Genomic DNA, 22,992 nt, shown 5'->3' with positions numbered 1-22,992 from the left:
GAGCAGGATCAGCTCCTGGAGGTCAGCACTCAAGTTGGCAAGAGGCAGCTGCGTAGAAGCTGTTTCCTCCTCTCCCAGCACCATATTGTGGGAGAGCAGATGCATAGAATAAGTCTTAATTCCAGTAACTCAGTCCAGTCCGGGTTGCTCCCCACAAATATCATGTGCCAGGACTGCACTTAATAGTCTTTAGCCCTCTGGGCTTAGAGAAGTGAAGGCACCATCAAAATCACACAGCAGAGCTGCACGTGCAAGACGAGATTCCAGGGCATTGCTTCACTCTGGCCTAGGTTAGATGGCACCAGGAGTATCAAAACCTGACCTTGAACTTGACACTTGTAAGATGTTTGCTCAGGTAGAAAGACTGACTTTATATTCAATACATGTCTGTATCAATTATACTGTATAATGCTTTACGTTCCTATGTCTAGTTATTTTCCTTACATAGCACCCTTGGATTCAGTCACCAATGTCCAGTTCATCGCTGGACACTGGGGATACAGCAGCCTTCTGTTTGCTCTTGGATCCCAGGGAACAATCTCAAAGGGGCTGCCAGGCTCAGCAATTGCAGCATCACCTGGGAGCCTGCTGGGATCCAAGTTCTTCGGCCCACTCGGACCTATAGAATAAGAAGCCGAGGCTGAGGCCCGGTGGTCTGTGTCTCCCCTTGCCCACTGGGGGACTTTGCTGCTCGCTGGAGATGACCAGCACTGGCTTGGGATGGGACAAGAGCCAGAGGAGAGAGGGCCGACGCATCCTGTTAGTGGGAGGGTCTCCGGGAAGGCTCCCTGGAGGAGCAGGAGCTAGGCAGACTGGGGGTGGGGGTACAGGAGGGCGTTCCAGGTGCACCTGTCACAGGGAGGTGCTGGGGTGAGCCTAGAGCCGTGGCTGGCGTGGGTGCCCGGCTTCCTCTGTGGTGCCACAGATTCCATAACTGTGGAGATTTGAAAATAATCCAAGAAGGTGTCAGGCCCCGTCCCAGCGGAGGTGGGTTCTTCCTCCACTTGCCCAGAGAGGCAAGGGATGTGCCAGAGTCACACAGCAGGTGGAGGTGGAGGGTGGAGGTGGAGGTGGGCCTTGCAAGTCCCAGGTCCCACCCGCGTGTCCTTTCCCCTCACGTGTGTGTCCTCATTCAGGTCCGCGCCCTGCCCACTCAACCTCTCCCTCCTCTCCACCTCCAAGATGGTGTGGATCTCCTACAGACCCCACCCCAGCCGGACCCAGGAACACAGCTGCCCAGAGGTGTGGGACTCCCCTGCGGTGTCCTGGGGGTGCTGCGGGGACCCCTGGGCCTGTCCACCCACCTGCCACTTCCTGGTCACAATCAAGGTCAACTCGAGCGCCTGCCAGCTGCTGGAGTATTTCCTAATGTGTCAGAACAGGGGCCGCGACTGCCAACTCCACTCTAAGAAGTGTCTGGTTGTGTGGCACCGTGCCCTTGTACAGTGCGTAATCTGTACAGCCGTCCTCAGCGACCTGGAGACCACTGCACCCTTGGCTCCTTCCCCAACAGCCAGGAATCCTTTGCACTCTTCTAAACTCCGTAATGTTTCAGACACCTTTCAGCAGGTCCCAGCAGAGAATGCCACGTGCAGGACCCTCATCTAAGAAAGCAAGTCCTGGATAGGCCTTTGGTGTAAATTGAGATTTGCCACTTGCACAGCTAGGGTTGGCTGTGCCAGGGGGGCCGCCCGAGGTGTCTGAGTTTGTAAGGGAAGCCCTCCGTGGGGACCCACACGTGATGCATCTGTGTCCCACTCCTTAGGAAGCCGGGAGCCAAGAGCGGAAACCTGAGCTGCCTGCGGCCCGGGCCGAGCCTGCTGCCTGCGCCTGTCTGATGCCGTCCCTGACCCCGGGCGTCTGAGTGCCAAGGGTGACGCCCACCGCCCGTCCTGAGGTGCAGAGCACCTGTGTGGCCCGGACTCCTTCAGCTGCTTCCACTGCCCTGCTCCGGACGCCCACACGCTGCGCAGCCCCCCAGTGCCGGTCCACGGGCGCTGCCTCTTCGTGGCCCACGTCTCCCCAGGACCCCGGACACGGGAGAGCCCAGGACACCCCCTGCCGTGTCCTGTGCTGTCAAGAGACCAGGTTCTTCCTTCGTCCTCCTCAGCGTGTGCTCAGGGCTCCCCTGGGAACGCGGGGTCCCCGTAGGCGCTGGGGGGCCTGCTGCCTGCGGACAGGTGCCTTCACGCGCGGCCGACGGTCCGAGCCTCCGCGAACACCCCACAGGAGCGTCACCTCCGTTTTTCCAGTCCGTCCAGCAAAACGAACCAGCTCCACTGCTCCCCAGAGAGCCGACAACCTCCCAGCCCCAGCCAGGCCCAGCTGCATTTGTTTAGCAAATTCTAGAAGGCAAAGCGCAGAGCGCATGGGCGGAGGGCAGTGGTGGACTGGACACGGGAGTCGGAGGGGCTGGGCTAGGACTGTGGCAACGCAGCCCCAGGGGGAGCCCATGCGGAGCCCCAGGGTATCAGGGCGGAGGGGGGTGCAAACCGTACCTTTGCTACCTTTGCGGGCCCTGAGAAGGATCGGTGCGGGGCTGGGGTGGGGGATAGGGGGTGCACGCTCTGCTGTTCTGCTAGTTCTTGTGCCCAGGTCTGGCCAGGGAAGCGTCTGGGCGTTTGCGGGGTGGGGGAAGAGAGGGGTTCAGGAGCGCCCCTCCCTGGGGGCGGGCCCAGAAGTCCAAGCCCATCCAACCAGGAACTGGGGCTTCCCTTCTGCGCGGGTCCACAATGCTCACTCCCTGGCTTCGGGGGACTTCCCAACGATCATGTCTTTTGACGCAAAGCCCCCCGCTGAGCTCCAGGGCTGCCCACACCAACTGTAAGCGCCGGGCACGGCTTGACCACCCTTCTCTTCGAGGTCATGAAGAGGATTGTTCTCGCCGCCGGTGGAGGCTAAGACGGAGGACACTGGACACCTTGTTAATCTGACGTTCAGATAAACAGCGAATAATCACTTAGCAGAAGCATGTCCCCCAGCCCGTGCTGCCATTATTTGCTGTTTCTCTGAAATTCAAATTTCACTGGACTTCCTGTATTTTTGTTGGGTCCATCGGACAATCCCAACTTGTTCTTGCCTATTTATCTTTTTGTATTATTGTTATCCTGTTTGTTTATTTGAAAGGCAGCGAGGCAGAGCGAAATCCCCTATCTGCTGGTTCACTTCCCGAATGCCTGCAATGACCAGACCAGGGCCGGGAGCCAGGAGCTCCGTCGAGGTCTCCCATGTTGGAGGCAGGGACCCAAGCCCTGGGCCGTCACCAGGGTGCGCAGTGGCAGGAGGCGGGGTCGGGCGCAGAGTCTCAAGCCCAGGCACTGTGCTAGGGCAGGCAAGAGTCCTAACCGGCATTTTCACCGGGCTCGGACCGAACACCTGGCTGCTGTGTAGCCTTTTTTTAAGCGACACTGATGGATCGTTTTTCAGGAGCCGGCCACTGTGCTTTGAAATTGGGAGGCTCACTGGTGCCAAGGGCAAGGCCAAGGCTGGGACACTCTTGTCTTCCAAATGAGCAGCTTTGGATGCCAGCCCCTCAACACCCCCGCTCCCACTTCTCTGCTGAACCCACTGTGTCTGACTCACCCTGAGCCTCCTGACTTCTCAGAGGGAGGATGTCCCTTGCCCGCCTTTTTTTTTTTTTAAGATTTATTTTATTTATTTGAAAGACAGAATTACAGAGAGGTAGAGAGGGAGAGAGGTCTTCCATCTGCTGGTTCACTCCCCAGTTGGCCGTGATGGCTGGAGCTGCGCCGATCCGAAGCCAGGAGCCAGGAGCTTCTTCCGGGTTTCCTACGCGGGTGAAGGGGCCCAAGGATCGGAAGTGGAGCAGCCGGGACTAGAACCGGCGCCCATATGGGATGCTGGAGCTTCAGGCCAGGGCTTTAACCCGCTGCGCCACAGTGCTGGCCCCTGCCCACCTTTTAAAGCAACAGGATCTCCCAGGCGCCTCAGACAAGCCTCTGTACAAGCATTCGTGGTGGTCCCCTCACATGGCGTCCCAGCCCACCATGTTCCTACGGGGGCAGAGTCCCCACAGCCACTAGGACTCCTGGGCATCCAGAGGGCAGGGCCGAGGGCTCTTGAGTCAGAGTTAGGGTCATACCTGGCACATAGTAAGTGCTCAGTGCAGTTGAATAAATGAGCTGATGGATTAGAGAGTTGGGAGCGAGCACTGAAACAGGAGTCCTCGGAGCCTGCTGGCCGGGGTCTATCTGTAGCTGGCCCCGTGACCTTGGACGAGGCGATTCCCATCTCTGAGCCTCAGTTTCCCCTCTGTGAGGAGAGGGTGATGATGCCACCTTCTCCTGCGCCCTCCTGTGGCGGGTGTAGAAATGTGCTTTGAAAAAAAAGACGCCTGAGAGCCCTCTACAAGACGGGAGGGGAGTCCAGTGCCTTTCCATGGAGAGCATGTTGTCTGAACCAAAACCTCGCCCCGTATCGGGACAGCTTGTGCTCTGCTTCCTAGGGGCAGCATTTGGGCACCAGAGGCCAGGGGCCAGTAAGAGATGATGTTGAATCCAGCTTTTCCTGGACGTCTGTCACCTCGATGTCACACCGTTGTAGAATGAATGGCAGGTCTGGAGGGCAGGTGTCCAGTCCCCAGGGTTACCCAGACTGAGTCCTGGACTAAACCCCAGGACTCCTGCCGCCACGCCCAGGGTGCTGGCACCCAAGGACAGGACCCCTGGAGAGGACCCAGAGAGCCCCAGGCGGGGATGAGGAGGCTGAGCCCACCGCCCTGCAGGCACCAGACTGTGACAGCCGGGGCAGGTGCACGGCCCTGTCCCCGCCATTGTGAAGAGACATATCATGCCTTGTGCAAGTCTTTATTTGCTCCGACAGCACAGCACAGGATTGAGGCTCAGATACCAGCCTGGGGAACCTGTGCCAACTCCTCACACCACTGGAAGAACACCAGTCCCAGGAGCACACCGAGTACCGAAGGTTCCCGCAAGCCAATCCACGGCCTGTGTCCTGCCTGCTGCCTGGAGGCCGTCCACCAATCACCCTCCTCTCTCCCTCCCCTTGCACAGAAGCAATAATCAAACGGAATGACTTTCAGAAACCCAGCTTTGCTGGGGTCTGAGGCCAGTCCTGTGGAAGTGCCCCAGCCTCTCCCCGCCTGGCCCCAGGCTCAACTGGCCATCCGTGTGCCTGGTGGTAATAAGATTTTGTTGGCCATCCCTCTCCCCTGCAGCCTCGTGTTCCAGGCTGTGTCCAAGGGCGTCGGACACCTGGGGGCAGCACCGCCGGCCCTGCCCCGGGGATATGGCCTGGCTGACTCCAGCTTTTGAAACCTTCAGCTGTGTAGAAGGCACAGCTTCTTAGACCCCACCTCAACCTTTGTGCTAATACAAAAGGCAGCCGGCTTTTCAAGATCTATACTGCCATCTGCTGGAAAATGATCGTCATAACTCTACCAAGCCCGCAATGCCCCGGGTAGGACTAGCACCTCCAGGGCTATGGTGCTCTTGAGCAGTGCACGCCTGTGTAGCTGTCCGGGTGGTCACCTGGAAATCGTCCTCCACTTCCTGAAAATTACTCTGATGTCACTACAATAACAGCAGACATGGGTGTGGCATCATGGAACTTGCATTTTTTTCTGAAAATAGCAGGTGGGAGAGGTGCAAGGCGGCAGCTTCATTTCTCTGATCGTAGAATTGTAGGACACAGGATGCTGAGCTCAGGGGTCCCAGGCCTATAGGTCTTCCCCCATCCGGGGGCCGCGGAGTCTCTGGGAAGCATCAACAGAGCATGAAGCAGTATTGGCCATTATCTGTTTGAATGCACACAGATATGCTGGCTGGAGATTAAACCAGAAATTATTTTTTATGACTAAGATTCATTAAAAACTAGCCACGAGGAAGGATGTCAGCGAAGACAAATCTGCAGGCTGGCCTGGAATGCAAGATCCGGAGAGGAAGGGGGCACACGCAGGGTGCAGCGGCAGGCTGGGGGCAGGCGCTGCAGGGGGCGCCATGCTCCCCTAGCCCCCGGGGGCCCGTGTGGATGTCCCCAAACACAGCCTCCGCAGGTAGCTTCGAGGGAGGCGCCTGCGCGTGTTTGCCCACAGCTCCGGTCTCCTGTCCTCTCCGTGAAGCCTGGGGTTGGGACAGCAGGAAGCAGCTTTGGGGGCCCTGGCTCACACCGTGAGCTGTGTGGCTGTGTGTCAGGAGCTCTTCTTTTTCTTTTTCTTTTTTTTTTTTAATTTATTTATTTGAAAGTCAGAGTTACACAGAGAGAGGAGAGGCAGAGAGAGAGAGAGAGAGAGGGGTCTTCCATTCAATGGTTCACTCCCCAGTTGGCCGCAATGGCTGGAATTGAGCTGATCTGAAGCCAGGATCCAGGAGCTTCCTCCAGGTCATCCCACATGGATGCAGGGGCCCAAGGCCTTGGGCCATCTTCCACTGCTTTCCTAGGCCACAGCAGAGAGCTGGATTGGAAGTGAACCGGCACCCATATGGGATGCTGACACTTCAGGCCAGGGTGTTAACCTGCAGGGCTCTCAATCTGGACTTTGGCTCTCAGGACTCGTGATGTTCTGGGAGAAGAAAGAGAACGTAGGTTTCAGCCCCAGCCACACCCCACACCCGCTGCACCTCTGCCTGGGCTCACACGCCACCTCCTGCCCCTCCTTTCTCTGCAGCTGCAGCCCCTCCCCCAAAGGTCACACTCCATGCCCACCTCCTCCTGGAAGCCTCCCAGGATCACAGAGCCTTCTCATCTACCTCAGCCACACGTTATTTTGAGATAGAACCTCGCTATGTGTGTGTGATTTCAATTTCACGACAGCTGGAGCTGGGAGCCACGCAGCAGGAGCCGTGAAACCATAACCAAAAAAACGTGAGTGCACGTGGACCACAGAATCTACCAGATTCGACCTTTTCATTCCATTTCCACGGACTTTTTGAAGTTCCCCTGTAGTAGCCCATCCAATGTTCCGTGACATCCCAAAATGGGATACTGTACATAGATTTTGGAGACCAGAGTCAAATAAAGAAGTGCTAATTGTCGTAAGGTACGTGTGAAACCAGCGAGGGTTCAGACAGGAAAAGGGCCCTGGTGGCTTAGGGTTGTGTCTCAAGGCCTGCAGGGAGGTAGCGTTTGAGCTGGACTCTGAACTTTCTGACTCAGCCGGGGAGGGGCGAGGACAGTGGATCCCACTGGAAGCTGCCTACCAGTCGTGTCACACCCTCCCCTGTGCCACCGGCTCTCCCACCCTCTCTTACCAGCTGGCCCTCCGTGTGCGGGAAGTGGGCATAACTGTGTTGGCAGCAGTGGCCCCTGGAGCCCATGAGTCTGCAGCTGGCGTGGCTGTGGTTGCCAGCAAATTTGTTAGCCAAGCTCAAGACAAACGGGTAGGGTTTCCCGACGAGGCTCCGAGCCGAGCCGGGGGAGGGGGCCTCCTGGCTGCGCAGGGTGGCCACCAGCGTCCTGAGAGAAGAATCTGGAAACTCATAAAAAACCATCTTGAGGCTAGGGTGCCGCCTGATCTGGAAGCAGAAATAAAGACGGCCCATCAGGGTTGCTGGCAGGGGCCCCGCCCCCTGGGCACCCGCTGGTCCCCAGGATGGGCTCCGCTTGTTAGGGTTGCCGCTGCCCTGTGCCACCTGTGCACTGGGAGGAGCCATCTGCCCCTCCCCCAGAGGCCTGAGCTGCTCTCTGTGGAGGGCTCAGCATAGAACAGCCCTGGGTGGGTTCTAGTTCCCCCCGAACGTGCCAGGTGGGCTTGTCCCCGGGGCAGCCCCACAGACAAGGCCCTAGCATGCTTAGTCTGCTTTTGTTAAGTGACCCTGGGAAGGGCACAGGTGGAGCTTACACACGGGGAGCCAGCACAGAGCCCCTACCTTGGAGTGACACTGCCCAAGGGCTAGGGAGCTGGGGTCTTTATGCAGGGGAGGGCGGTGGCCCAAGAGCTCTAGGGCCCCAGGCAAAAGGATGCAGGGGCTGGCGGGCGGGAGTTGGGCTGCACTGGTGAGCGGGCAGCACACCCCCTGCTGGCGGCTCTGGGTGTGTCTCGCCAAGGGGCAGGCAGCTTTCTGTGGCAGGCAGGGGAACACCTCCAGCCATCAGAGAGCTGAGGTGTGTGGCTGGCAGAGAGGAGGGAAGAGGAAAGGCCGGGCGGGATGGGGTGGGGCCAGGCCTAGGCTTCCAAGGAGGCGGGCTAAGCAGCAGTGGGGGATGGGGGGGGGGGGTCCTGGCTGTCTGCGGACGCCACCTGTGCGTTGCATCATTTGAAGCCAACGTTTGCCTTATCTGCCATGTATCTGGCATTCTCTGTGCATGCACTAAGTAGGCCGTGAGTCCCCCTTTTGCCAAAGAGGAAGCTGAAGTTCAAGGAGGTGCAGCGGCCCCCAGAGAGGCAGATGTCTGAGCTCAGATGCGGGGTCTGGACAGATGAGGCCCTGGGCGGGGCTGGGCAGGAGGGGGCGCCACTCACCTGCTTCCCCAGCTGGCCGTCCCACGCTTGGAGAAGGGCCACCAGCTCCCGGACCAGGAGCTCCTCTACGGCAGAGAAGACGGAGTTAAGGGACTGAGTGATGCCCCGGTCCACCCCCGCGACACCTGCTACAACCGCACAGGACGGCCTGCAGCCACAATCAGCTGCCTGTGGCAGATGGGGACCTCCGTGCCAGGACTGAGACGAGGAACAGCAGACCTGCCATGGCTACTGACACAGCAGAACGTGCCCGCCCCGCCCCCTGGGTTGGACTTGGCCAAGGTAGAAATATGTATGCTCCAGCATTCTGCACACCCTATGTGTGGGGCCTTCCTCCCTCTGCACACCCCCAGCCTGCCTGCCAGCACACCACTGCCCTGGAGACCAGGGCCAGCCAGGATGTCACTGGAAACCTTCAACACGCCAGTGGGGTGGCCAGCACACTGGTGATCTGCAACCCTTCCTTGAGCAAGCCACTGCCGCCCCATCCAGCAACAGCCCACAGAAGGCACAGGTGCGAGCTGCCCACGAAGGAGCCCCCACTCACAACTCTGCTCCCACAGCCCCCATCCAGAGGCCAGGCCCAGGGCCCCGCCCCTATTCTAGAGTCTTCTGGGGTACTGGCCAGCGGCCCTCCCAGCTGCCCCCTTGGAAATGTTCCCCGTCCACCCTGGGAAAGCACCCAGGAACTGTCCTAAGCAGAGCAGGGCGGGACTCACTGGATCCATGCGTTTCGTCCAGCGGATGTCCCCCTTCGGCCTTGTGGCTTCCGGCCTGGGGAGCTGCTTCTGAGAAGCTAGCTGGAGCCCTTGCTGCAGGCGAGCGTGCCTGGAACTCGGGGTCTTCGGAATCTGATGAAAACAAAGGTTGGGTGAGTGTTTCGTGCTGGTCTCCAATGCACACGTGCAGAGCTGCGTCTGGGCCGGAGCAGCTGCTGTTGGGGGCACGGGCAGGAGAGGGCTCCAGGCTTACGGGCCCCACACAGAGGGGCCACGGTGCTCTCTTTTCTCCTCTCCAGAAATCTGGCTTTCATCCAGCGCCCCCTCTGCCTCCCACAGCCCGAGAGTGGGGCAGTGAGGAAAGCAAGCAGGGGGCAATGGGTCCCACCAAGTAGCCCGTTCCCCCGTCCCTCCTCAATGCTTGCTGAGCCTGTCCGAGCCTCACTTCCTCCATCTGTCTAATGGGAGTCATGAGATGGACCTCACAGGGTTGTGAGCCGGTCAGATGTGACAACATGTGTCAAAGGGGCCCGGAGCCAAGTGTCAGGGGGACCGTGGACGCCAGTGGTTCTCACGCTTTGATGCAGTAAAAAAAGCAAGCAAACAAAAGCATCAGAGAGAGAGGCCCAGGTCTTGCCGGCTGCTTTAGTTTCCCTGCTAGCTTCCCAGGGGGTTCTCTCTAAAAAAAATATTTTTTTCATTCATTCATTCATTTGAAAAAATTACAGAGAGAAAGGGGAAGACAGAGAGCTCTTCCATCTGCTGTTCACTCAATGGCTGCAGCGGCCAGGGCTGGGCCAGACTGAAGCCAGGAGCAATCACCCAGGTGTCCCACGTGGATGCAGGGACCCAAGCACTTGGGCCAGTCTCTGCTGCTTTCCCAGACCATTAGCCGGGAGCTGACTCGGAAGTGGAGCAGCCGGGACTCAAACCAGCACCCGTGTGCTGGTTAGGCACCAGCTTAACCCACTGTGCCACAGCGCCTTCCCTCCAGGGGGTTCTGACAGGTGCGGGGATCTCACACCAGGTGTGTGGAGGGAGGGAGGAGGACGTGTGTGGGGAGCCCTGGGTCCTGCCTTCAGCAGAACCTTCTCTTCTCCCTCTCTCTCTCCTCTGCCTCGCTCTCCCCGCGCTGCCCACAGCTCAAGGCAGAAGTCAAGACTCAGCCACCCTGGGGCCACCCCTGCCCTGGAGGAAGCCTCCGTTACCATGGCAATGCCCTTCTCACCCTCCCCCCGCCTGCTCACCAAAGCTGCCGGACACGGAGGGCCGGTGGCCTCCAACACACAGGGGCAGAAAGCCGGGCCTCTTGGGCGGCCGGGGGTCCGGGCTGCTGGCAGCTGCGGCCCCTGCCCTCTTGGGCTCCTTGGAGCCATGCCTCTTCTGAGCGAAGGCCTTCTTGCGTGTGGACTTTTTCTCGTGAGATGTGCTCCTGCAGGGCGGGGCCTCTTGGACTTGAAACCGCTGTGGGGAGATGCGAGAGGCTGAGTCAGGGCCCCACCTGGAGGCTGCAGGTGAGCTGGGGGAAGAGAACACTTCGGGCTGGAGGGTGCGACCCAGAGAGGAGAGTGGCAGGTGCTCGGTGCCCGGGGGGGAAACCAGTGCAGCCTTCAGGGAGCTGGGATGGAGGCTGGCTCGGGCGGGGCACCGAGCAGAAGGGGGCAGGGGAGCTATTCTGCCAGGCAGGGAGGGGGCTCCTCACCTCTGCCCCCTGCCCCTCCACGTCTTGAAGGAGGGCAGTGATCTTCCGGATGAATTCCTCTACAAAAGACCAAAGAACTCGCTTAGTTGCAGCGCTTGGGAAAGCTTTGCAGCCGGCCGTCTTCGTGCGGAAGGACAAATCGCCTCCATGGGTGGGTCTCCCAGGCCGTGACCCCTGCCCTCCTGGGCGCTGAGGTCCTGCAGCTGGCTCTCTGGGAGCTGACTGGGGGCGGCCGCTAGGGGCGCCACTCCGGCTGTGCGATGAGCAACGTTAGCCTCCCGTTCACATTACAGGAAACCAAAGCCAGAGAAAAAGTGAGTTGCCCCAAGTTCGCACAGCTCCCAGTGGCCAGATGCAAACCCAGACCTCCAAGGTGGCCGCATGCAGCGAGCTCTGTGCGGCCAGCACCTTCACCAACGGCCTCGTGACTGGCTCAGCAAGGCCGGCGCCGTCACCAATGTTGCACGCCGTTTGAGGCTCAGGCTGAGACAGACGGGCGGGGAGGGGATGCTCTGGGCCCGTGTTGCTTCCCGCCCGAGGCTCTCAGGAGAAGGTGAGGACAGTGCAGGAGCCAGGCATGCAGTTTCGGGGGCGGGGGAGGCTCTGAGCAGAGGAGGGCGGTACTGACTGGATTCTGAGGCTCTGTCCAGCTGCAGCGCCGCTTCGGGTCCCTGAAGTCCTGCCGGGGTGGGAAGCGCAGACGGGCTCGGACTTCCGCCACCTGCAGGCTGTGCCTCGGGTTCTTGCAGGCCTGAGAAGCAAAATGAGACCGCCGGTGGTGTCGGGGTCAGACTGCAGCGGGGGCCTGGCTGAGCTACCCGGGAGCCGGGGCGGGGCGACCTACCGGCCCACAAGCTCCCAGTGCATTCGCGCTCCTGTAGAACCAGCTCTGGGAAACTTGCTGCCCTCTCCTCCCTCCCCAGGCACCCCCAGTCTTCACTATTTTGGCTTTGTCCACAAGGTGAAGAGCAGGTGCCTGATTCTGTGGCTTCAAGTAGGATTATGGCCAGAGTCCTCTGCAGGACATCTGTCCCCAGGTGGCATGAGCCCTGCCACTGGGGACAGACTCTGGTCCCCTCTTTCGCCCAGCCAGGAAGGCCTGTTATTGTCCCTCCTGACACCCTGGAAGAAGCAGGTGGATCCTGTCTCCCTGTGGCCGGATACTGATGAGCCACGTGACCTTGGACACATCAGCCTCAGTCTCCCCACATGTAAGATGGGGTGATAATTGGACTTTCTGAGATGGTTGTGAGAACTGGTTGAGATACAGATATGCAGTGGGAAATGTCTTCTTTCACAGGCAGGGAAACTGAGGCACGGAGATAGGGAGGAAGTGGGACGTGCAGCTGGGATCCAGGTCCTAGCTTCTTCCTGCACACAATGCCCCCCCCACCAGGGGTCAAAGGTGAGTCTGTGGGGGGGTGAGAGGTGGGACTTATCCAGGCTGTCAGGATCACAGAGGGGCTGTGCTTGGAGGAGCCCTGCTGGCCATCATCCTCTCCTTCCCCTCCCCTCCCCATGCAGCTCAGGGCCCCCTGCAAAAGTCAGAACGGGAATGGCCACCCTTCTGGGGGCCAGTTCCAGCCCTGGGGATGTTGCTATGGCCACCGCGAGCCTGCTCACCTGGGCTGCCAGACACCGAGGGCCGGTGGCCACCAACGCACAGGGGCAGAAAGCTGGGCCTCTTGGGCGGCCGGGCGTCTGAGCTGGAGCCGTCTGCAGGCCCCGCCGCCCTGGGCGCCTCGGAGCTGGGCTTCCTGGGAGAGAAAGCGCTCTTGAGGCTGGACTTCTGCTTCCTGAGAGCGCGGGCCTGGGGGAGAGGAGAGAACCTGAGTCAGGCCCCTCACCTGGGAAAAACCCGAGGAGCGGCCAGGGCTGCAGGGCGGCCCCAGGCTGGGGCGGGGTGAGCTGGGCTTGAAGGACAGGACAGGAGGGGCCGGAAGCGGGGCGCGGAGGAGGCAGGGAGCCGCGGGGGTCCCCCCGCACCCCGCCCTCACCTCCTCTTCCAACTGGTCTCCCACTCTTCTGAGCAGCCGCACGATCATCTGGATCACCGCCTCCTCTGTAAGACAGCACACGCCCGTCACCCTTCCAAAGGATGGCCTCGGCCTGCACCTGCGGCGGCTCCCAAGGCCATGGGAAGCGGGGACAGCATGGCTCCCGGGGGCCGGTCCTTTCAAGAGCAGATTGGGAGACCCTCAGCGAAAGTGGAACGTTTGATGCAGGCACTAGCAGGCCAACCATGCCGGCACTCAGCTTGAGCCTGCTACTTCGTCACACTCCGCAGATGCCTTTTGGCAAGCTGTGTGACCTTAGGTAAGTCTGTCAGCCTCTCTGGGCCTTTATCTCTTTCCCTTCTGAAAGGAGGCTCATCATCCCTGTCCTGGCACCATCAGCAGGCTGCCAGGGGCCGGGCCTGGCAACACGTAGCAAGGCCAGTGCTGACTGCCCAACCTGCACATTTCCAGTGGGGACATGGTGGGTACCCGGCCTAGCTCAGGTGGAGGACACAGGGACATCAGCAGACGGGGCACAGAGAGCGCGGCTGTGCCACCTCCACCGCGTTGCCAAGCCTTCGAGCAGAGGCCACGAACCATGGAACAGGGTCCTTTCATGCCCTGGCCGACCCGCTCCGGGGCTGCTGCCCACTGTCCTCTGGCACTGCGAGCATTTGTGCTTACACCGGGAGAGGCAAACACGGTTCCCAAAGACCCCCAGGCTGTCCGCAGCGTTCTCTGCACCCTCACTGCCCTCCTTCAGCTCCCTCTCACTTGTGCGTGCTGTCTGGCTTATTACAAAATGGTTCTATGATTTTTTTAAAAAAGATTTATTTTATTTGAAAGTCAGAGTTACACAGAGAGAGAGGCAGAGAGAGAGAGAGAGAGAGAGAGAGAGAGTCTTCCATCCACTGGTTCACTCCCCAGATGGCTGCAATGGCCAGAGCTGGGCTGATCTGAAGCCAGGAGCCAGGAGCTTCTTCCGGGTCTCCCATGCAGGTACAGGGGCCCAAGGACTTAGGCCATCCTCCACTGCCTTCCCAGGCTGTAACAAAGAGCTGGATTGGAAGTGGAGCAGCCAGGTCTCAAACCGGCGCCCATATGGGATGCTGGCACAGCAGGGGCTAGGGCATTTACCCACTGCGCCACAGTGCCGGCCCCAGTTCTATGATTAAAACGATACCCATACAAGGGATTTCATAAAGCTCATGGAAAAAAACGGAATTAAAAGTTCATTTTGGCCGGCGCCGCAGGCTAATCCTCCGCCTAGCGGCACCAGCACACCAGGTTCTAGTCCCGGTCGGGGCACCAGATTCTGTCCCGGTTGCCCCTCTTCCAGGCCAGCTCTCTGCTACGGCCCGGGAGTGCAGTGGAGGATGGCCCAGGTGCTTGGGCCCTGCACCCCATGGGAGACCAGGAGAAGCACCTGGCTCCTGCCTTTGGATCAGCACAGTGCGCCGGCAGCGGTGGCCATTGGAGGATTGGAGGGTGAACCAACGGCAAAAGGAAGACCTTTCTCTCTGTCTCTCTCACTGTCCACTCTGCCTGTCAAAAAAAAAAAAAAAATAGTTCATTTTAGGGCTGCCGTTATGGCGTAGTGGGTAAAGCCGCCACCTGCGGTGCTGGCATCCCATATGGGTCCAAGTTCATGTCCTGGCTGCTCCACTTCTGATCCAGCTCCCTGCTAATGGCCTGGGAAAGCAGCAGAGGATGACCCAAGTGCTTGGGCCCCTGTACCCACGTGGGAGTCCAGGAAGAAGTTCCTGGCTCAGACCGGCTTAGAAGACTAAACTGAAAAGTCTCATTGGGCCTGCGCTGTGGCGCTGTGGGTTAAAGCCCTGGTCTGAAGTGCTGGCATCCCATATGGGCGCCAGTTCTAGTCCCAGCTGCTCCTCTTCCAATCCAGCTCTCTGGTATGGCCTGGGATAGCAGTAGAAGATGGCCCAAGTCCTTGGGCCCCTGCACCCGTGTGGGAGACCCAGAAGAAGCTCCTGGCTCCTGGCTTCAAATTGGCACAGCTCCAGCGGCCATCTGGGGAGTGAACCATCAGATGGAAGGCCTCTCTCTCTCTCTGGTTCTACCTCTCTCTGTAACTCTTTCAAGTAAATAAAATAAATCTTAAAAAAAAAAAAAAAAAAAAAAAAAAAGTCCCGTTACTACCTAAGGCAGAAGCATCTGCCAGCAGTCTTTCCAAACCGAGAGACTCCCTCCTGGGAAACCCTAAAATAAGTCAGCGTGGCCACAGCACGGGGAGAGGCGAGAGGGACCAGCGGCCCGGGCTCAGCGACCATTCTGAGTGATCGGCTCATCCCAGCACTGCCCTGGCCGCAGGGACAAGGACTCACGGTCGGGCTTCGTGAGCGCCTCTTCTTGCCGGTGATCTGTGGCTTGGGGACAGACGTCTGCGGCTCCAGCACCTTCCCCTTCGGTGAGCAAGGACTGATGGAGTTGGTCATCTTCCCCACCTGGAACCCAGAGGACAGCAGGTGGCGGTGTGCGCGGGGCGGGGACATGCTCCTGGACTGTTCATCTCCGGGAGCGCAGAACCCCAGCACCCCGGGGGCATGGCCAAAGCTGGCATTTGAAAAGCAGCAGCCCCCGCTCAGGCATCCTTCTCACTGCCCCTCTCCCTAGTCCTGGAGCTTCCTGAGCTCGCCTCAGGGAAGCTCCATCTTCCTGCAGCTGCGGTGGGATTTCAGCTCCAGGGCCCAGGAGTCAGGCCAGGGAGGCACCCTGGGGACCGGCTGTCTCACTGGGGGGGTCAGCCACTTTCTCAAGGTCACACAGCAAGTTCACTCCTGATGGAGCCAACTCTAGGACCAGGGTCTGCAGCCAGCTGGGTGATGGCGTTCTCCTCTCTCCCCCTTCCCATTTCTCCTGGGTCTGTTGCTGGCCCCAGGCCACACAGCTGGAGAAGGGAGGCCCTGCCAGCCATCAGCCCTGGTGCTGAAAATGTCACAGCAGTGCTGTCCCCAGCAGTCCCCCTTTCCCTGTCCCCCCTGGTGCTGGGCAGGGTGGTGGAGCCGCCAGGCGCAGTATGCTCACCTCCGTGAGCCGGGCTCAGCCTGGGCCGCCCTGCCTGTTGGTCTCCAGCCTCCATGTCTTGAGTCCCGTTGGTTTCCTCAGGGCTGGGTTTCTTAGAGCCAGATTTCCTGCGGCTGGCCTTCGTGTCCTGGACTTTCTTCCTGCAGGCTGGTTCCCCTGCAGCCTCTGGGGGCTCTGAGGCCTGGGGGAAGCCCTCCTTCCCTCTTGGCCTCCTGCTGGCCTTTTCTTTGGGCTCCTCGGACGCCCTCAGCAGGAAGCTCAGGAGTGTCTTTAACCATCTCGGCTGGGCCCACCACCTCGGGGCCTTGTCTCTCTTGGCGTCTTGTGGGGGCCTCTGCTCTCCCATGTCTTCCGGAGGCAGGGCTGCTGACCCCACAGACAGAGCCGGGCTCTCAGGACCCCTGGCGCCATCGCTGGCCGTCCGGCGGAGCGCCCTCCTGGGCGAGGCGGCCAGGGAGAGGTTCCCTGATGTGCAGCCCCTCGGCGGGGCCTTCGGCCTGTCCAGAGACCGGGTTCTCCTGGCTGCCGGGGGCTTCCTCGGGCCCCTCTGGTTCTCCATGGGCTGCAACAAAAGCAAAGAGCCGCTTCAGGAGAGGCCCACTGGACACGGGCGTGGGGCCCTCCCGGAAGGGGGTGTCCCCGTCCCCGCTCTCGGTGGGGGAGATGGGACCACGGGGAGACAGTGCCCCCATCTCACAGAGACTTGGCAGCCCCTCCTGGGATGCCAGCAGGACGCCAGCCCCGGCCACGCCTGGGTTCAGTCCTCAGACACTGATGCGGACTGGGGCCCCCAGAACTGCACGGTGCCTCTTTCCTGTTGCTCTGAGGCGCCGAGTGTGTGCGATTCTGTGCCCGCGCAGCCTCGGGAAACAGACCCCTTCCCCGCCCTGGGGAGCTCTGGCACCTCTGCGGGCTCACGTCCTCATCGGAAACGTGCCCCACCCCTGTCCTGTGCGTCTCCCGGGCTGCCGGGGGCATTTTACGGCTGGGCTCGGGCCACGCCAGCTCTGCACCTGCAACTGAAAACCTGCCATCTGCCCTGACTCTGTTCTCTCCCTTCCACGGCTGAGCCAGCCGTAGGGCTTCCCGCCTCACTCCAATGCCCGTCTCCAGCTGTGCTCACCTGGGCGATCACACTGGCTCCTGCGGGGTCTCCCTCCTCTCCTCTTGCCCTCCTCCCAGGAGCCCCTCCCTCCAGCAGCCCCAGGGGCTCCCTCCCTTCTGGGAGCTCCTGCACTGGCCATGGCCCCCTGGGCCATCACCTCCCCCTCCCCTCTCCCTTAGCCACCCCACCATGCCTGCTTGCTGTCGCTCAGTCCCGCTCCACCTCCTGGCCTTTCTTCTGGCCAGTCCCTCTTTCTAGAACGTTCTTCTCTCAGAAGCCAAGGATATGTTCAATTGTCTCCTGCTCCTGGAGGCCCTCCCTGGCCACTGCCTCTGAGCGCTCCCTCTGCCCGCCCCCCACCTGCCGCGGTGCGAGATGGGGCACTGAAGCCCCCCTGCCTTTGGTCCGTTCTGCCAGGTCTTGCATCCTCAGCGCCCACAACAACGTCCCCGGCAGACTCCTTGCTCCATGAACAGGTACATGTGTAACGCTGAAGCGTTCAGTAACCCGTGCGACCCACTGTGCGTCCGGGCTGGGCCCATGTGAGAGGCCCTTCTGCTCCCCACGAGGAGCCAAGCGGCTTCCAGGGGAACCGGGGAGAGAACCGCCTGTTCCGGCGGCGTCTCCTGCAGGCCTGGGTGTGGGCGGCGCCCTGGGGTGCGTGTCTTTTGTCCCCCAGGCTGCTCAGAAACCTTTGCTCCTTAATGGGCCATAAAAGAAAAACAGGATGTGGGTTAGAATCCCTAACCTGTGCTCCCAGGCAGCCGTGCAGTTAGGCCAGGGGGTCATCTACGCTGATTCCCCACTGTGGTTTTTCCTGTGTTGATGAAGGTGATTTAGTGGTAGGGGCCGTAAATGTTTTTACGTCATATCCCCTGCCTGTGCGAGGTGATTCATCTACTCTGAAATGTACCCCCTTGTTATGTCCAGCACAGAGGTGTGAAGCGGGCTTCCCATATGAACCCTGGCTTGAATCCTGGCCGTACCACTTCCCATCCAGCTCTCTGCTCATGTACCTGGGGAGGCAGCAGAAGGTGGCCCAACTGCTTGGACCACTGCTACCCTCAGGGAGACCTGGAGGATGCTCCTGGCTTCTGGCAGATGGAAGACCTCTCTCTATATATTTCTGCCTTTCAAATAAATAAATATTTTTTTAGAAAAGCTGCCATCACTATGGAGATGGTTTGCAGCATGGCTGATGGCCGCAGTGTCCCCTGCCCCATTCCAGGAACACCTGTGCCTCCTAATCCGAGCATCATGCAGCTGCACCAGAAAATGCTCTTCCTTCTTTGTGTTTTTTCCAGAAAACGGACTGATTTGCCCACCGCCTCCCTCGAAGAACCCAGATCCTCGGCCCAGAGGAAGGCGAAGGCCATTGCAGCTCCATTGCTCACCCTGAAGGTGCCCTGTCCGATTCCCCTTCCTGCTGTGACCAGCGCAGCCCAGCTCCGCCCACCTCTCTGAATGCCCCACCCCCTAGCTGCCCTCATGGAAGCCAGGAGAAGCACCGGTTTCCATAGCAACACCTCCCCGTGCACACAAGCCACAGCGACGTCTTCCTAGGCTTTCTGAACGACCATTTCCAGAATTCATCAAAGCAAGGCTTTCCTTTCCTTTCCTTGTTGTCTGTCTGTGCCTCACGGGGACTCCCTCCTGTTGGAAACAGTCCCCCACCACCACCTGGGCTGATACACCTAGGCAGCAGCACAGCCTCACTGCCTGGGCTCCCAGCTGCTCTCGGGAAATTGTGGATGGCCTTGACAGAGAGTGGTTTTCAGAGCAAAGTCCACACTGGCTCAGAAACACCCCAGGGACTTCTGATAAGACAGGGCAAGTCCCATCAGCAGTCAGCAGAGAGAAAGCTGACCCCGAGCAGGAAGCCGGCCTGTTTTCCTTGTCACGCAGCTGTTTGGTTTGCTTCTGAATTGCACGTTGACCTCATCCCTGTACTGGTTTCTAATGGGTGCACCTGGCTGGGTTCCCCTCTCTGACCTCACAGAGATCCTTCACCGCGCCCCTCCCAGCCCTGTCCCTCATTCAGTAAATATAACAGCCGGCTGGCTACACACCCACCAGCTGCGCCAAGGGACCGTGCGTGTGGCACTCATGTGTGGACCCACAGCCCACACCCAGCCGTGTGTGCACAGTCTCAGAAACCCAGGGCTGGGGCCGGCATTGTGGTGCAGCAGGTAAAGCCACTGCCTGCAAAGCCACTGCCTGCAAAGTCGGCATCCCATACAGGTGCCGGTTTGTGTCCTGGCTGCTCCACTTCCCATCCAGCTCCCTGCTAATGGCCTGGGAAAGCAGTGGAAGATGGCCCAAGTGCTTGGGGCCCTGCACCCACGAGGGAGACCTGGAAGAAGCTCCTGGCTTCCTCCTGGTCCAACCCCAGCCATTGTAGCCATCTGGGGAGTGAACCAACAGAAGGAAAACTCTCTCTCTCTCTCTCTCTTACACACACACACACACACACACACATCTCCATCATTCTTTCAAAAAAAAAATCTTAAAAAGGAAAGAAGCCCAGAGTTTCTCCCCCAAATCAATGGGTGACCGCCACCACCTTGCTGCTTGCCACTTGCCCCCCTGTCCGTGTTCTGTTCTGTGACAGCAGATCCAGGTCTTGTGGCTCTTCACTGCGGCCTGCGCCTGGGAGGCCTTCAGCATCTGTGGAATGTGTAAGCGATACACAGACACAGAGCAGCCCAACTCCGCGAGCCCTTTCCTCTCCATTGACTCACTGAAACTTTGCTGTGAGACAAGAGGCCCTAAGCTATACAAGACTCCCCCAAGGTCCCACAGAAAGCCAGCAAAGGGTTGGGACTGGAATCCACCTATCTAAGATTTTAAGCCTATCTTTTTGCTCCTACCCCAATTAGCTTCCTGTAAACGCAGACACGTGCACACAGGTGAGCAAATCTGCTGTCTCATGCCACCAGAGAGAGCCACACCCACACACACCCACTGTGACCTGTGGCTGTGGAACCACACGTGCACACACGCGCACATGAATGCAGGGTGAGGCTCCCCGATCCCTGGGCAGGAAGCCAGGTGGAGGGCCAAGGGCTGTGCCCTGAGCTCAGGTTCTACTTCTCACGGCCACACTCAGGAGCCCGGGGGGACAGCTGTACCACTTGGAGCAGAACCAGACCCCCGTCCTGGTGTGGCTCCGTCCATAGCCCTCACTTCCTTGCATACCGGGCTGGCCTGGGTGACAAGTGGTCACCTCCGCCCTCAACGCTGGACCCCTTCTGCTCCTGCACCTCCTACGAGAACATTGTATTCCAGCAGGCAGCCGTACAACCTCTGTTGCGTCATTTGCAACAGGGGGAATTCGCCCCCTTTCCAGGTAGAGCATGCCACTGTGGCCAGCCTGGACTTTAAGGAAAATCCACCTCGGGCTGAGACAAAGTCGGCAGTGGTCCCCTCATCGTTACTCCTCCCTGCTCCAGCCCAACACCTGGTTGCCTAGGACTCTTGGCGGCTCCTAAACCAGGTTGCTTCTAGACCCATCACCCTCCCCTACCCCCAAGCCCTCATCTGAGAGCAATGGAGTCTCCATGAGATCTGCTGTCCTTAGATTACTTCCAAGGACCTTAACCACCCCAGAACCTAATCCTCCCTCTAGCTGGATGATTCCTTTGCTACGCACCGCCACCCAAAGCCTGCGACAGAATCCCTACAACAGCCCACGGGAAACCCACAGGAGCCACGTGGAATGCTGTCCCCATTCTGCAGCTGAACAAACTAAGGCCCGAGGAAGTGAAGCATCTTGCTCACGGCGGGGGGGGGGGGGGGGGGGAGTTGGGGGGGGTTGGGCAGCTGATGGGCCAGGCTGGGATTTGGTTCAGAGCTTTCAAGGACAAGCTACTCTGGGGTTCTCTGAGCGACCCCTGTTTGAGATCACATCCATGAACTCTGCTCCGTCTTTCTAGAAAAAAAGCAAACTGAGGCTTGGGGGTGGGGGGCCCAGCAAGCTGGCAGCAGAATTGGAATGGGATTCAGAGCCCGACCCCTTCCTTCTAGAACAGCAGCGAACCCACTCACAGCCCATCCCCAGAGAAGCAGGCGTTGTTCAGCCAACCTTGGATCACAGAAGCCGCTCAGGTCCTCGATGCTGGGGGCTGGGGCCTCTAGACCAGGGCCCTCTGTGTCAGGCAATGCTCCTTGTCGGCTGCAAGTGGTGTCCGGCGCGGGCTCGGGAGCAGCTCTTGCCGGGAGAAGGTGCTGGCGATTTTCAGAGAAGACGCTCTGGCCGTATATATCCTAGCTCCCAGGAGCTGAGGTCACAGGCAACCAATCCTGGGAGCCAGGGGCCAGCCCGGCCGCCTCCACCTGTCGCCGCCCAGCCCAGGGCTGCCTCCCGCTTCTCTGGGGACGAGAGGCTGAGCTCAGCTACCCTGGAAAACAGCAGTTTCACTCCACGACTTCCTTATTGTCCCCAGGCCCCAGAAAGCAAGCAAAGCTCAGACAACAACCTCGTGCCTGGCTGGGGAAGGCCCAGCCTGTGGTATTGAAACCCGGGTGGGGGCGGGGAGCCAGGGCTGCCTCCTCACCGCCACACCCTCCCTCAGTTCTCCCTGAACATCAGCGGGGACGGATGGATCTAGAAAGAAAGGTTGTTGGTGGAAAAATACATTTCATGACCTGAAGACAAAACCTGGAAGGGCTGATAAGGATCCTGCCACCCCTGGATAGGGTGGCTGTGAATCTTGGGCAACCACTATACGTTTTTGTTTTGTTTTGTTTTTTAAAGGTTTTGTTTATTTATTTGAGAGGTAGAGTTACAGTGAGAGGAAGAGGAGGCCGAGAGAGAGGTCTTCCATCTGCTGGTTCACTCCCTAGATGGACACCATGGCCGGAGCTGCGCCGATCCAAAGCCAGGAGCCAGGAGTTTCCTCTGGGTCTCCCACACAGGTACAGGGGCCCAAGGACTTGGGCCATCTTCTACTGCTTTCCCAGGCCACAGCAGAGAGCTGGATCAGAAGAGGAGCAGCCGGGACCAACTGGCGCCCATATGGGATGCTGATGCTTCAGGCCAGGGCGTTAACCCGCTGCGCCACAGCGCTGGGCCTGATTTTGTTTTATAGAGAGCACTTGCATGTTTATAATCAGAAAAGGAACATGGGCTTTACCTAAATGAAAGCAAAAAATAGTTAGACATCTCATTTTGGTGATTGACAGGGAAGGCATTGCAAAATAAATATGGTAGCCCTGCGGTCGGGAGCTGCCCGTACCTGGGACCCTCTGCTGGCTGTGTGACCTCAGGCAGGGGCCACAGAGTCTCTGAACGTTCTCACTTACCAAACCAGCAGTCACGTTGGAGATCACGTGCCATCACGCTTGTAAGGAGAAGAAACTGTGCTGAGTGCCAGACACTTTTCTGTGCGCTCCCAGCACTTGGCAAATCCGCACCAGCAGGTGATGGTTCTATGGCGTGGAGCAGAGTTATCCAAGCTTCACTCACTCCGCCACCCAGCAGCCTTGGGATCCAGCTCTGGGCAAAGCGCTGTCTCAGCAATGCATTTAGGGAAGGCCTTAGCCCAAGGGTGACCCGGGCTTCGGCCTTGGGTTAGGTAATCTTATGCTGGTGAGCCAAGCCCTCCTCCCGTTCTCTCGAATCCTGTGTGTTCGTGTGAGGTTCTCTTTCTTATTCAGAGGGGAAGAAACCTGGCCTAGTTCTGCCTTGGTGGAGTCCACAGGGCGGTGAGAAGAGAGAAAGGCACAGAAATATCACCCAGGCAAGGAAGGGAAGGGTCACTGCTTCGTGGGAGGAGAATGGCAAGTGCCAGAAACAGACACACTCAACACCCCTGCCCGGGCCAGGCTCATCAAAACTTTCATGCAAAATGCAGATTATTATTAAAAAAAAAACTTTTTGCACCTAAATAAACTTCTCTTTGAATCCTATTTCCCATTATCCTCATACTCTTAAACATGGCTGGCACAGCTGACTTTATGTCGTGAGTGTTTTTCACATACAG

The 22,992-nt window shown here is 59.1% G+C and overlaps 2 protein-coding genes and 1 long non-coding RNA gene across 3 annotated transcripts in view; 2 read left to right on the top strand and 1 right to left on the bottom strand.

Moving 5' to 3' along the window:
• PNPLA1 (patatin like phospholipase domain containing 1) overlaps positions 1-3,105 on the top strand; it is a 44,164-nt gene extending 41,059 nt beyond the window's left edge. Inside the window, 2 exon segments of the mRNA XM_008262834.4 lie at positions 1,137-1,242; positions 1,766-3,105. Of these exon segments, the coding sequence (XP_008261056.2) occupies positions 1,137-1,242; positions 1,766-1,864 (205 nt within the window). The 3' untranslated portion in view covers positions 1,865-3,105.
• A 3,076-nt stretch (positions 3,106-6,181) lies between these two features.
• On the bottom strand, positions 6,182-21,368 carry BNIP5 (BCL2 interacting protein 5). The gene is made up of 12 exons (XM_017345069.3): positions 21,093-21,368; positions 15,904-16,465; positions 15,204-15,323; positions 12,859-12,923; positions 12,485-12,671; positions 11,490-11,612; positions 10,862-10,920; positions 10,407-10,623; positions 9,160-9,291; positions 8,441-8,505; positions 7,230-7,493; positions 6,182-6,541 (listed from the first exon to the last, which is right to left on the bottom strand). Exons 2-12 carry the CDS (start codon positions 16,460-16,462, stop codon positions 6,506-6,508), a joined length of 1,827 nt encoding a protein of 608 aa, XP_017200558.2. The 5' UTR covers positions 16,463-16,465; positions 21,093-21,368; the 3' UTR covers positions 6,182-6,505.
• On the top strand, positions 17,227-18,621 carry LOC138849669 (uncharacterized). Its single transcript, XR_011388692.1, has 2 exons — positions 17,227-17,484; positions 18,313-18,621. It is a non-coding gene; the product is annotated as an uncharacterized lncRNA (long non-coding RNA).
• Positions 21,369-22,992: the final 1,624 nt, after the last annotated feature.

This window comes from Oryctolagus cuniculus, chromosome 5 (assembly GCF_964237555.1).
Source record: "Oryctolagus cuniculus chromosome 5, mOryCun1.1, whole genome shotgun sequence".
In the NCBI taxonomy this organism is placed as follows: Eukaryota; Metazoa; Chordata; class Mammalia; order Lagomorpha; family Leporidae; genus Oryctolagus; species Oryctolagus cuniculus.
Note: the sequence above shows the minus strand (reverse complement) of the source record. Positions and strands in the feature narration are given on the sequence as shown.

What these genes read in the sequence shown, in the direction of transcription:
- BNIP5 (XM_017345069.3), bottom strand. Translation starts at nt 16,462, where the DNA reads ATGGAGAACCAGAGGGGCCCGAGGAAGCCCCCGGCAGCCAGGAGAACC. An exon ending in GCTGAGCCCGGCTCACGGAG is followed by an intron (nt 15,324 to 15,903) that starts GTGAGCATACTG and finishes TCTGGGTTCCAG; the next exon opens with GTGGGGAAGATGACCAACTC. An exon ending in GAGACCAGTTGGAAGAGGAG is followed by an intron (nt 12,672 to 12,858) that starts GTGAGGGCGGGG and finishes CCTCTCCCCCAG; the next exon opens with GCCCGCGCTCTCAGGAAGCA.